Below are 15,179 nucleotides of genomic sequence, written 5' to 3' on the forward strand. Positions count from 1 at the left end.
GTTGAGATTGAGAGGGTTATTATTTATAAAATAAGGGCGTGGTTGAATTGGTAAATAGGGGCATTCATAGTGCATTTAATTGCCCAATATAGTGTTTGATTTGTTGGTTAAATTTTCTGTGTGACTCGTTTAATGGGCAACGGCCCATTGAATTAAGGCTGAAAATGATTGTTTTATTATCATGAAAAATTCAGTGATAATAATATATGCAACACTATTTCAATCTTAAATTACATAGAATTTACAAATATAGCCCTCGGCCGTAGAAATATAAAAATCATATCTATTAGCTTTGAAACATCACTTGAAAAGACTAGTTCAAGACATAATTGATATATGTTTCATAGGTGAAATAATTCTGCGACAAATTCAACCATCACACTAATAAAAATATGAAACATCTATGTCACTAATAATCTGGTGGATAACTTCGACCTGAGCTCGATTAGGAAGGTTATGCCGGGGGCGGCGCCACTGGGGAAGGAGCTGGAAGCGGCTATGCTCAGCCGCATGCGGTTTTTGGACTGGTGAAAAGTGAAAAATAACTGATATACCTAACTTCATTTTTCATGTCCTTCAAGTGATCATTTAATACTAGAAACACTAAATTCAATTTAATTACTCCCTATATTTGTATTGAGATTATAAGAATTGTACTACTAATTGATTTACTTTGTTTTACTCTAAATTCAGTGTTAGGAAAATTAGTTGGGTAGGTGGAGGAATGTGAAGTTAGGTCGGATTAATTTGTCATTACTCCTCATTGATGTGATGCATATATATCTAATCGATTAGAATCTTTATCATGGTACCACTTGCATCTAATACTTTGACAATTTTGGATTATTATATAACTAAATATTACTTACGAAAAAATATAGTATGGACAAACAGGCTAGGAAATTTATGTTTATTAGTCAACCCATGAATTTATTATTTTTTTCCAATTACATGAATTCCTCGTGGTCTATCTATCCCACCTAGAATAAAAAAGGATATAAATTATGATAATATTATTATTATCATACATGGCTAAGTACATAACTTCATGTTCAAATTTTTATCATGCATGTTATGTGGTAGCAACTGCAGAGATTGGCAGTCATTCTATAATTAATTAAACAATTTATTGAAATTACCCGACAAAGACGGAAGCATCACTATAAAAAAAGGGTTAAAAAAATGAAATCAAATTAAGTATGCCATTCTATTGTTCAATAAATAAATGTTCAATTTGTTGAAAATTCGGTGCAATATCTTTCTCTAGGAACCGTGCATTTAGTTATATTATAAATCAAAATTGACAAAGTATTAGATGCAAGTGGTACCATAATAAGGATTTAAATCGATTAGTTATATATGCAATACATCAATAGGGAGTAATGACAAGTTAACCCGACTTAACTTCACATTCCTCCACCTACCCAACTAATTTTCCTAACACTGAATTTAGAGTAAAATAAAGTAAATCAATTAGTAGTATAATTCTTATAATCTCTACACAAATATAGGGACTAATTAGATTGAATTTAGTGTTTCCGCTATTAAATGATCATTTAAAGGACATGAAAAATGAAGTAAGGAATATAAGTTATTTTTCACTTTTCACCTGTCCAAAACCGTCTGCGACTTCCTGCTCGTTCTCTAGCGGCGCCGCCCCTGACAGAACCATCCTAATCTAGCTCAGGTCGAAGTTATCCACCAACAGAATTATTATTGACATAGATGTTTCACATTTTTATTAGTGTGATGGTAGAACGTGTCGCAGAATTATTTCACCTACTGACATAGATCAATTGTTGTAACACCCCATATTTTGTATTTACATTATCATACACACACACACACACACATATATATATATATATATATATATATATATATATGTCACGACCGCCCATACTAGGTGTACTACAAACGAGGCGATCGTGACCAAGGGACAAACATTAAGGGCAGCATATAAGGATAACAGTTCATAAGAAAGACTCAATTAGCTTAAAAGAAAAAAAAATTAGCTCATCAACTGTTAAACAGCAAGTTTTTAGTTTAAAGAAACTTAATGTCAAAAATTCATTATTAATTAGAAAAGACTTGGCAAACGATTTTTCCAAAGAAGCAGCGGGGAAAATAAACATCAAAAATCCAATTAACTTCTAAAAGAAAACATTTGTTTTAGTTTACGAAAAACCATTTTAGAGTAATGAAGTAAACAACGGATTAAAGTCTAACAGAAATTGACATACTCAAAACAGTACGAAATAAAGTAAGGTCTTGAGGCATAGTTAAAAAATATAGTAGCGGAAATAAGGTTTCAATGATAGTCAAGGATGACGCCTATGTGTAGTTAAGAAATATCACGAGAACACAAAAATATTTCAAAGTCTGGCTAGACAATTATTTTCCCCACTTTCTCATCGATCCATCAATCACAATCATCATATCACAGTGCGACGAAAGTGTGGCCACACTATTCGCCCATGAGACCGGCCGACTAGCAAGGACGGCTCACGATCCCACCAGTGTACACAGCCTGATAGGGTTTGTGGCCCTACTCAGACCCGAATTCGTTTCACAACACAGTCATATAGCCTAACTGAGCAAACTCAGACGAACTAGGCATCATGCAACAATCTCATAAACAAAACATCATGGCATGATATAACAGTTAAACCACCCTTATAACACCACAACATATTTTCGGAAAATAAAGAGATTTGAAAAAGAAAGCCCACCTCGTTTGCTTAAACAATTCAATATCCACTTAAGGCAACCCTCGTTCCTTGAGCTCACGTACACAGAAAAACCCTTGCCAAACCACCATACAAATCAGCCTTCCATCAATTCACATTATCATGCATGTCCTATCGTTCCTTTTATCATTCTCTTAAATTACCCATCCCAACATTCATCAACATAAGGAAAACATGCCATAATATTTCTCAACGTGTCACACATAATCACGTCATAGGATACATTCCTAAATCATACATGCATCATATAATTCACTCAAACTTGGCAACAAGTGATATTTCCACATAACAACAAATCTGGCAGAACTGCGCAGTTGGTTTGTAAAAATCACCAAAAATCCATCCAACCTCATATGAAGCTAAAATTTAGTCACAACACAGTAGACACATTCAAGTTCATCCAGTTAAAATTTCACACCAAAATAACGTCATTTGGTCAGTCAGAACAATAATTCAACTCTCTGGTCGGAACACAAAAATTCTGGCAGCACTGTGCAGTTCGATTGAAAAATTCACCAAAAATTCATCCGATGTCCAATGAGGCTGAAATTTTCACACAACTCAGAAGACACTTCAAATTTCATCTAGTTCAAAATTCACATCAAAATGAGGCCATTTGGTCGGTCAAATAGAAAACGAAACTTTCTGAGCAAGAATACAAGTTTCTGGCAGAATTGCGCAGTCAACTTCAAACATTTATTAAAAATTCATCTTTCGTCAAAAGTGGCTGAAATTCACACACAACACATAAAACACCTTGAAGTTTACTCATTTAAAATTTTGTGTCAAAAATCGATCGTTTTCTTGGTCAAACACACGTCGGAATCCACTGTCTGAACACCACAGTTTTCAGGCTTCACAATTTCGAAATTAGGGTTTCTTCCTCATTCATCCCAACACAATTTTTTTATGTTTCCCACACACAATCATTCTTAAAAAGGTTCTCACAACCATGTTCTCATATAATCACACATCATTCATCAATGATTCATTCAAACTTCACACGTATTCATTCAAAATCGCATATTCACAATTGTTCTCATACAAATACAAATTCCCACCGATTAATTATGCGATCTAAGATTCCTACACTCACTATATGCATGAGAGAATCAAGAACAAGGTTTCAATGGAGAAGATGAGGAAAAGATTTTAGTTATACCTTCTTGAATCAAAAATCAAACGGTAGAAGCAAGGATTGATGCGATTCGTCGGGAACTCTTGAAAATTCCAACTCCAATGGATGCAAGAACATGTGTTTGCTCGCTTTGTGAGCTCTTGGTTCTTTCGAGTTTGCCACAGCACCAGAGTTGTCACAATAAATAGTGATGCTCTTGGGCAGATTCGAAACCACACCTAAATCCATAAGGAAGTTCTTGAACCATACTGCCTCTTTTGCAGCCTCCGAAGAGGCCACATACTCGGCTTCCATGGTTGAGTCCACGATGCATTTCTACTTCACACTCTTCCAAATTACGGCTCCATCTCCTAAGGTGAACACAAATCCTGAAGTAGATTTTTTCGAGTCCTAATCAGCTTGAAAATCTGAGTCAGTATATCCCAAAGGACAGAGCTCGACTGCATTGTAAACTAGAGCATAGTCTTTAGTCCGTTTAAGGTACTTGAGTATGTTCTTTACGGCAGTCCAATGTCCTTGGCCCGGATTGGACTGATATCTTGCTACCATGCCAACGGCAAAGCAAATATCGGGTCTTGTACAAAGCATAGCATACATGAGACTTCCAACCGCCGAAGCATATGGAATCCTTCTCATTGCTTCTATCTCAGACGGCGTTTTAGGGCACATCTCTTGAGATAAATGGATGCCATGTCTCAAAGGTAAGAAACCTTTCTTGGCGTCCTGCATGCTAAAACGACTAAATACTGTGTTGATGTAAGGTTCTTGAAATAAGCACAACATCTTCTTTTCTCGATTCCGAAGAACCTTGATCCCGAGGATGTGTCCCGCATCTCCCATATCCTTCATCTCGAACTGGTTTGATAACCAAGTTCGTACTGATGACAACATCTTTTTATTGTGTCTAATAAGAAGAATGTCATCTACATATAAAACTAAGAACACCACATTCCCCTTTTCAATCTTCTTATAAACGAAGCTTTCATTTGGGCACTTTTCGAATCTAAACTTTTGAATAGTTTGATCGAAACACTGGTTCCACGATCTAGATGCTTGCTTAAGGCCATAAATAGCCTTCTTAAGCTTCCAAACCACGTGTTACTTGCCCTTTATGGCATATCCTTCGGGTTGTTCCATGTAGATGGTCTCCTCAAGACTACCGTTCAAGAACGCAGTCTTAACGTCCATCTGCCATACATCCCAATCTACATAAGCTGCTATAGACAATAGTATACGGATCGATTTGAGCATGGCCACCGGGGAGAAGGTCTCATCGTAATCGACACCTTCCTTTTGGGTATACCCCTTAGCCACTAGTCTTGCCTTAAAGACTTTAACTCGTCCATCGGTTCCACGTTTACGTTTATATATCCATTTACTCCCAATGGCAGTACAACCTTCGGGTAGGACGGATAAATCATAGACGACTTTGTCTATCATAGATTGTAGTTCCGAATCCATTGCTTTCACCCATTCGCAATGATCGATATCCGCCAGCGCCTCTGCAAAATTCCAAGGATCTAATACATTGCTGTCCGAGGAGTGATCCATAGATTCCCCCAAACCAATATATCTATCGGGCTCATTAGAGACCCTCCCACTGCGACGCGGCACTACAATACTTGGAGTAGAAGTTGAAGTTTCGGGAATTGTTTGTACACTTGGTACTTGTTCTTGGTTAATGGAATTTGTGACAGAAGTTAGCTCTTCAAGAGCCACTTCATAGCTGGGTTTATGATTCATTACAGTCTTCCTCTAAGAATGTTGCGTGAGTACTCACAATAACTTTCTTATATCGGAGACTAAAGAATTCATAACCTTTCGTTCCTTTGGGGTATCCTATAAACAAACATACCTCTGTCCTTGATCATAGCTTAGTTGGATCCTTTTCCACTACATGAGCCGGGCAACCCCAAATCTTGAGATGTGCTAGATTGGGCTTGCGCCCAGTCCACAACTCATAAGGAGTAGTAGGTACGGATTTTAACGGTAAGTTGTCTAATATATGGCTTGCAGAAAGCAAGGCTTGTCCCCAAAATGAAGTAGGTAGCCGTGCATAACTCATCATCAATCGGACCATGTTTAACAAGGTCATGTTCCTTCTTTCAGTCACGCCATTCTGCTGGGACGTGCCCGGCACAGTCAATTGGGATTGAATTCCCGACTCCGATAAGTAGTCCAAAAACTCAGCACTGAGGTATTCGCCTCCACGATCAGATCGCAGGCATTTGATACTCTTACCATGATACTTCTCCACTTGAGCCTTAAAGTCCTTGAACTTGTCAAAAGACTCTGACTTGTGGGTCATCAATTACATATCCAATTTTCGAGAAGTCATCAATGAATGTGATGAAGTATCGAAAACCACCTCTTGCTTCAGTAGACATTGGTCCACATACATCGGAATGAACGAGCTCAAGTACTTCCTTGGCCCTATTGCCCTTAGCCTGAAAAGGCCTCTTGGTCATCTTGCCTTCTAAGCATGACTCACACTTATGAAAGGGTTCCTCCTCTAGACCTTTAATAAGATCTTGTTGAACAAGAGAATGGATCCTCCTTTCATTGGCATGACCAAGTCTAAAGTGCCATAAGTACGTTTCGTTCATTGAACTTGAAGGTTCTTTTCGTTTCTTTGAAATTTTTGATGTTGTATTGAGTTCTAATTTGCGATTATTAAATTGTGTAGATGTGATTGTGTACAGATCGTTTTCCATGATACCACGACAGATATAAGAACCATCTTTCTTAATAACGCAGTTGTCATTAAAAGAAATCGAATATCTATCTTCTAAAAGTAGATATCAACAAAACATTCTTCAAAATAAAAAATCTATCACTACTAAAATGCAAATAAATGTCTTCCCAAATCTTTATTTAATTAATTGTGGGAATATATTCTTGCACTCTATAAATAAGAGAGAAAACTTAACCGTAGCCCCCACTAAATACACGCCTACTTCTCTCCCTCACTCCACTCTCCACTCTCCCTCTCACTCTCAATTTTTCTTCTACTTTTCTCCAAGAATTCTTCATTCTTTGCAAAGAATTGAAGTTGAAACACAAGAATTGTGTTTCAATATGCAATAAACAAAGATTATTGTGCGCAGCCAACAACCGGTCTACTAAAACAAAGACTTAGACTTTATTATGTTCGCTTATACATTTAAATATGCAATAAACATCCATTAAATGTAAAACATAACAACATTATGACAAAAATAATCTGTTGCATTACTTGGAAAAGAATAATTAGAGTTTTACAGTATTCAATCACTCGAAAGGTGATTTCTAGCATACAAACCCTAACAATATATATATATAGATTGCAGTAATTACTCCTAATTAAATCCTCCAATAAAAAAAAATCACCAAATATTCTATTACTATTCACAATTTTATGTTCGTCAACTTAATACTAATTTAAAAATATTAATAATCACAGATAAATTTCAAGATCAATTAAATGCATTCCATATACTACTCATTTTATCTATCCATTCCATGCTTGTTTCATGTCTTTTATTCCCTTAATCAAATTCTAAGTTACTATTTCCACTAGGTACTTTATACTCCGTAATTACGAATCTTACTTAGTAAATCCTCAAATTTAGTTTAACATCCATAGTCATTCTAAATCATATTTCTTTTACCAAATCTTATAAATAAAACTCATTAACCTTATCAACTAAATTTCTTTAATCTCAATTATTTGCAATCGTTAGAATATGCTTCAATCATCAATTCTAGTCTCATTTCTATGGTTAATCCACTCACATAATCACACTTAGTTATTAGTCATTACCATATTCAATTCCTTACTCAAAAAATGATCTTTCACTTCAATATTCCAATCAATTTTCCAAAATATATCAAATAACCATTATAAATTCTAATAAATTTATTTTAGTCACTAAATAAGATATAGTATTATTCATTTTCAACAACAATTTGACCAATTAAGATTCATGGATTAATGCACTAAGATAGTCAGTTCATACACAAAATCATACATAGGTTCAACTCAATTTAGTTCAATGGAAAAACTTATGTTTCCGACGTCTACGGAAAAATCATACATAACTTCAACTCAATTTAGTTCAACGTAACACACACCTTATTTGACAACCAACGAGGTCAGAAAATTTTTACCTCATAACCTATCATTAGTTTCAAATAAAAGAAAAATAGGATAAAAGAGAGCTCTACCTTGATAGCCATACGTTGGTTCGACTGGTTCAAAGCGTCAACACAAATTAAGTGAAACTTTCATAGATTGCAACTTCTTCTTCCTCCTTTGATTACTAATCGGTTGATTCTCTAAAGTGGGGTGAATAGTAGGCTAGTAGCTATATTTGATTTTATAGCAAGAGCCACATTATTTAATTAATTATGAATAGTAAATGACAAATGGCACTATTTTGATCATGCATATTTTTTCTAGATGATTCCATGTATAATTGTCTTGATTGTAGTAAAAACAATTTTACAAACCTAAAAAAATCGTGCCTCTCGAAGAGTTTTGGCGATAAAAATATACATAGCATCTTTTATGCAAAATGTCCATTTCTCCCTTCTATTGTATACGCTATATAATTTCCGATTTAATTCTATTTTCTTGCTCAATCTTACTGACGTGATACTTGTGTAACCCCAATTCTATATAAAATAACATTCAGTGTTGTGCACAAATTATAAGAATTTCAGCCTAAATTGACAAATTTGTGTAGAAAGGAATTTTCCAACTAAACCCTCATTTGGTGTGTTACAATTATGTCTTGAACTAGTTTTTTCAGCACAACTTTTTCGAAGCGGACTGCTATTTGTTTAACAATCGTTGGCCGCCAGCGGTCCGCTGGGCGGGTCGAATGCTCCAGATTTTCATCTTCGAGTTTTAGCTATCTTTTTAGGCTCAAATTTGCACATTTCTCACAAAACACGTCAAAATACCAAAATAGATAAAATATGCAATTATTGGACATGTAATGCAACATTGATACTCAAAATGGACCAAATAAAGGCCCTAAAATAGTGCAAAAACCGAGCGTATCAAAGAGTATGACTCCCATTTCATTAATATTTTCAATTCACTTTCTATTAACATTTTTTAAAATTCGTGGCGGATAAAGTGTGACTTTTAATAGCTAACGTAGGGAGTAGGATTTTCTTGTGGCAGCTTTTTCAAGATTTCATAGTTATGAGTTGATAAAATATGTAGATTCATATTGATTGTTGTTATTAAAAGCATGGAAAAAGAGAAAATGAAATACAGAGATATATAGTAGGAGGATAGAAATTTATTTTAGCAAACATGAAAGTAAAACACGTAGTCTCAAGTTAATAGTAGATCAATTGTCATTGTTGCGGCTATAGTTGATCAATTGTCATTGTTGCGGAGCAAATACTTAGCACAAAGTAGCATGAGGCCAGTGAATGGTTTAATGGAAGCGATTTCAACATTAGCTGCAGCTTCTTCTTTGAGCTCGTACTCGATCGTAGATCGAGTTATACACTGCTTCTCGTTTCCCTCCACCTCTATCACATTGAATCTCATACGATACAGCGTGAACCCTAGATCTAGAAATCCACCTTCCACAACCTCTGCCTCCTTCACATGCTTCTCGTTATCCACCACCATGAATTTCTCCTTGAACGACTTCATTCCCCCTCCCATCCCTGCTCAATTAATCAATTAAATTAATTAGGATAATTACATAAATATAGCGGAAGTTGATTGAACTGAATGTGGATGGTACCTGGACGGAAAGCGACCTCGAGAATGGTTCCGGCGCCGCCGTCCCCTTGGACGACGTCGACCCGGCTGATAAAGTCGGAGTTGGCTTCCTCCGCCACTTTGGGGAGCTGTAGAGTGCCGTAGAGCTTCCACGCTTCAGTTGCCGGTACATCAACCGTCATCTCAGCGGACATTGTCCCGTACATCTCCGATTTCCGGTTGTGGCGGATGTGATGTCTATGCACTACAAAGTGGAGTTTAGATTGAGAGGGTTATTATTTATAAAATAAGGGCCCGTTGAATTAAGGCTGAAAATGACTGTTTTATTAACATGAAAAATTCAGTGATAATAATATGTGCAACACTATTTCAATCTTAAATTACATAGAATTTACAAATATAGCCCTCGGCCGTAGAAATATAAAAATCATCTTTATTAGCTTTTAAACATCACTTGAAAAAACTAGTTCAAGACATGATTGATATATTTTCATAGGTGAAATAATTATGCGACAAATTCAACCATCACACTAATAAAAATATGAAACATCTATGTCACTAATAATCTGGTGGATAACTTCGACCTGAGCTCGATTAGGATGGTTATGCCGGGGGCGGCGCCGCTGGGGAAGGAGCTGGAAGCGGCTATGCTGAGCCGCGTGTCGCATGCGGTTTTTGGACAGGTGAAAAGTGAAAAATAACTGATATACCTAACTTCATTTTTCATGTCCTTCAAATGATCATTTAATACCAGAAACACTAAATTCAATTCAATTACTCCCTATATTTGTGTTGAGATTATAAGAATTGTACTACTAATTGATTTACTTTGTTTTACTCTAAATTCAGTGTTAGGAAAATTAGTCGGGTAGGTGGAGGAATGCGAAGTTAGGTCGGATTAATTTGTCATTACTCCTCATTGATGTGATGTATATATATCTAATCGATTCGAATCTTTATCATGGTACCACTTGCATCTAATACTTTGACAATTTTGAATTATAATATAACTAAATTAACTTACGAAAAAATATAGTATGGACAAATAGGCTAGGAAATTTATGTTTATTAGTCAGCCCATGAATATATTATTTATGTCCAATATCATGAATTCCTTGTGGTCTACCTAACCCACCTAGAATAATGGACAAACGGGCTAGGAAATTTATGTTTACTTGTCGGCCCATGAATTTATTATTTTTGTCCAATATCTTTGAATTCCGCATGGTCTATCTAACCCACCTAGAATAAAAAAGGATATAAATTATGATAATATTATTATTATTATCATACATGGCTAAGTACATAACTTCTTGTACAAATTTTTAACATGCATGTTACGTGGTAGCAACTGCAGATATTGGCAGCCATTCTATAATTAATTAAACAATTTATTGAAATTATCAGACTAAGATGGGAGCATCACTATAAAAAAAAGGGTTAAATAAAATGAAATTAAATTAAGTATGCCATTCTATTGTTCAATAAATAAATGTTGAATTTGTTAAAAATTCGGTGCAATATCTCTCTCTACGAACTGTGCATTTAGTTATATTATAAATCAAAATTGACAAAGTATTAGATGCAAGTGGTACCATAATAAGGATTCAAATCGATTAGTTATATATGCAATACATCAATAGGGAGTAATGACAAGTTAATCCGACTTAACTTCACATTCCTCCACCTACCCAACTAATTTTCCTAACACTGAATTTAGAGTAAAATAAAGTAAATCAATTAGTAGTATAATTCTTATAATCTCTACACAAATATAGGGACTAATTAAATTGAATTTAGTGTTTCCGGTATTAAATGATCATTTAAAGGACATGAAAAATGAAGTGAGGAATATAAGTTATTTTTCACTTTTCACCTGTCCAAAACCGTCTGCGACTTCCAGCTTCTTCCCCAGCGGCACCGCCCCAGACAGAACCATCCTAATCGAGCTCAGGTCGAAGTTATCCACCAACGGAATTATTTTTGACATAGATGTTTCATATTTTTATTAGTGTGATGGTAGAACGTGTCGCAGAATTATTTCACCTACTGACATAGATCAATTGTTGTAACACCCCATATTTTGTATTTACATTCACATACATACATATATTTATTATAGGGATGGGGTCCTCTTCTATTGCTTATAGCATCATAATCCAAAATCAAGACCAAATCTCCACCCTTAGATTTTAAAATGAGTGGATGAGATTAAATCTTACGATTCTCAATAAATAGTAGACAAAATATCAACACAGTTTTATTGATATTTCACATGTATTATATTGAAATTTTACATGCAATATATTGATATTTTATATGCATTATATTGAGATTTTATTATGTATTTGTTGATAAAAAATCATCAAATTTCATCATCCGAACGTCGTCGGAACATATGCAAGTGAGATCTTGTAACGCCCCACTCTCTGAACCCTAATTTTCGAACCATAAAATTTTTGCATTAAATACTTTTAATGCCGTGAAGTATGTGGATTAAATGATGAGTGAAGTAATTGCATTAATTCTTTGTGACCTAATTGCGATTTGGAGTTGAGATTTGGTTTGAATAGTCAAATCCGTTTAGTATATGACGTGGCAGTTGAATAGTCAATACTATTGAAGAAATGACGTGGTCGTTGAATGGTCAATATCGTTGAATATGTGACGTGACCGTGTGAATTATGATGCGGGGTGAAATATATTGTGGTGAATTATTTCCTAAGGGCGAGTGAGATTAAATTCGTTCATCAATAAATATCATACATATTTTTCTTGGAATTTTCGACCACTATGATTTATGGGAAAGGAATTCTATTTTCTTGGATTTAATTATTTGCTTGGGATATTCATCCAAATTAAACCAAAGTCTGATTATTCTCCATTTCCTCCATGAAACTTTCGACCCCTATGCTTATACTATGGAGATTTCGAAAATCTCCTATTTATGGGAGAAGGAATTATTTAATTCCTTCTCTCCCATATCTTCCCAAATCTTTATTTAATTAATTGTGGGAATATATTCTTGCACTCTATAAATAAGAGAGAAAACCTAACCGTAGCCCCCACTAAATACACGCCTACTTCTCTCCCTCACTCCACTCTCCACTCTCCCTCTCACTCTCAATTTTTCTTCTACTTTTCTCCAAGAATTCTTCATTCTTTGCAAAGAATTGAAGTTGAAACACAAGAATTGTTGAAGAATCAAGGCTAATACATTGTTCTACCGTTCGTTTCTATCAAGAAAAGATATTTTTGACCTATCTTTTTTCATCTAACCGATTAATTGGTGTTCTTGAACCTTCATGCATATAGATCGAGCGAAAAGGGGAAACAATTGGTGAATTAGAAGTGTTGTGCGTGTGTATGTACCACGCGTGTGTGCGTGTGATGTGTGTTGTGTGAAGAACACTCATGCGTGACCATGTTTTGATGATAGATCTGGTGTTGTAGTATGAATAAATTGATATGAAGCGCATGTCTTGATTGTGATTATTAATATAAAACAAATCAATGGGAAAAGGGAAACGTTTGGGGACATGCATGATTTTGAGTCGTTAATCGAGACTGATTTGTGATACATATTATTTAAAGGTGATAACTCGAGCTCAAAGCGTGATAGCAAAGGGAAGAAAGTACTTGAGATCTAAGCAGTCGAGGTGGGCTTTCTTTTAAAATAAGGACAACGTCCTAAATCTTTATCGTTGAGAATGAAATCTGTGTTTATCATGCCGTGATTTGTTTTGTCGTGCCTATCCGTTGTGGCCTTGCCACTATTATTAAATCGAATTCGGATCCTCGTAGGGAAGCAAACCCTACTTGGATTAGTGTACACCAATGTTAGACCGTGTGTCAGCGTACGGGTTGGCCGGTCTAGTGACCTGGTTTGCGGCCGCATTCCTTGTCATGTAGAATGAGGATACGGTAAACATCGATGAGAAAAATGGTTGCGCGACCGTGACTTTTGAACGAAGGAAATATTTTGGTGCATCGGCCCTTTCTAAAGATAAAACCCCGATTGACACTTGAAAATGGCATGATAAATAATACTTTGATAAACTATTTTCGGCATAAGTCCACTGAGTACTAACTCAGTCTTGTATGTGTTTTCCCTATGTGCAGGTTGAGCGGCGACCAACGGTTGGCGGTGTTGAGCAAGTTAATTAAAATGTTGTGATTGTCTTGAAACTCTGATAAGGCTCATTTCATGCATCGGTTTAAAGGGTAAAAAGTACGCCACTTGATCTATTTATTGCGCAAAACAAGTGTTAAGTGCAGGAATGCAGCTTGACCAAGGCATCAAGGCTAAACTGATCAAGTCGGCACAAAGGACGCAAAAGGCCAAGAAATCAGGGAGATTGATCAAGGGGAGTGATCACGTGCCGATACGTGCCGATACAAAAGACTATGAAGGGACCACTGTCTTCTAGAAGGAGGAATACGTGTCGACCAAAGAGACGCGCGGTCCTGGCAGAAAGCGAATATTCGCCGACAAGGTTGTTATCCCTACTGGAGGATCGCTGCGGCGTGCCTATAAATAGAGGTTGCGACACCACAATAGAGAATCCTTTATCCGCTTTCTAGTTAGTTATTAGTTTTAGCTTAGTTTAGTTAACTTTCGTTCCACTTCTTAGCTAGGTTAGTTTAGAATTTCTGTTAGTGAAGCGTAAGTGATTCAGTGCGACAGAGGCTTCAGTTCTGTCCGGCGCTGTTTCCAGTTTCCAACCGAGAATCGCTCGGCCTTTACTCGTTTTATGTTCTTTCAATTTCGTAGCTAGTTTTCGTTTTGGACGAGATCTATTCTGGAATCAAAGTTCTTTTGTTTTCAGATCTTCAAGTTCACTGTCGCAGTTTAATTTCTCGCTTTTAAATATTGTTCCATGTGCCTAGTTATAATGAATGTTAAATGATTTACTGTTCCGTGGTTTAATCAAGTAGTTAGTTTAAATTCTGCCTAGCATAAATCCAGTAGTTAAAACAAACTCCCAAGTTAAAGCTTGGCCGCAGCCAAACCCCCTGTTCACTAAACACACACTCACAGCACATTTTTCTCCGTGGGATCGACCCCGATTCTTGCCACTTTACTGTTAAAGTAGTGTGAGTCTTTGGGAGTTATAAATATTTTCTTTGCGTGAGTCGGTTTATGGATTGACTTGATCAAGTGGCAACGACAATTTGCTAACTTATCCACCGGGTTCGGTTATCTTCCATATAACCTTGATTAATCCGATCCGTCATTCCGAGTCTCAACAAAAATGGCGCCGTTGCCGGGGAAAAATGGTGTTGTTTCACAGATGTGTTTAGCGTATAGGTGTAAATAGTTTTGTTTCTTTTTAATTGGTTTCTCCTTCCGTTTATGAACAGGTACTATCGTGGTAAACACTGGACCAACCCGTTCACGCTCAAAAACACGAACGCTCAGTGGAGAGTTCAGGAGGACGCAGTTGTAACAACCCGTTACAGAGTCGCCTTAGCAGCAGCCGCTGAGCAACAAATCGGCGGAGAAGAAGTAGAGCAGAATACACCACCAAAGCCACCACTTAAGCAAGCAGAAGAGGAG

The 15,179-nt window shown here is 36.2% G+C and overlaps 1 protein-coding gene across 1 annotated transcript; it reads right to left on the minus strand.

Moving 5' to 3' along the window:
* Positions 1-9,147: 9,147 nt before the first annotated feature.
* LOC121766466 (norbelladine synthase-like) lies at positions 9,148-9,863 on the minus strand. The gene is made up of 2 exons (XM_042162748.1): positions 9,642-9,863; positions 9,148-9,561 (listed from the first exon to the last, which is right to left on the minus strand). The coding sequence occupies exons 1-2, from the start codon at positions 9,823-9,825 to the stop codon at positions 9,263-9,265; spliced, it is 483 nt and encodes a 160-aa protein (XP_042018682.1). The 5' UTR covers positions 9,826-9,863; the 3' UTR covers positions 9,148-9,262.
* Between the last annotated feature and the right edge of the window lie 5,316 nt (positions 9,864-15,179).

The sequence above is a fragment of the Salvia splendens genome, chromosome 15, assembly GCF_004379255.2.
Source record: "Salvia splendens isolate huo1 chromosome 15, SspV2, whole genome shotgun sequence".
NCBI classification, from domain to species: Eukaryota; Viridiplantae; Streptophyta; class Magnoliopsida; order Lamiales; family Lamiaceae; genus Salvia; species Salvia splendens.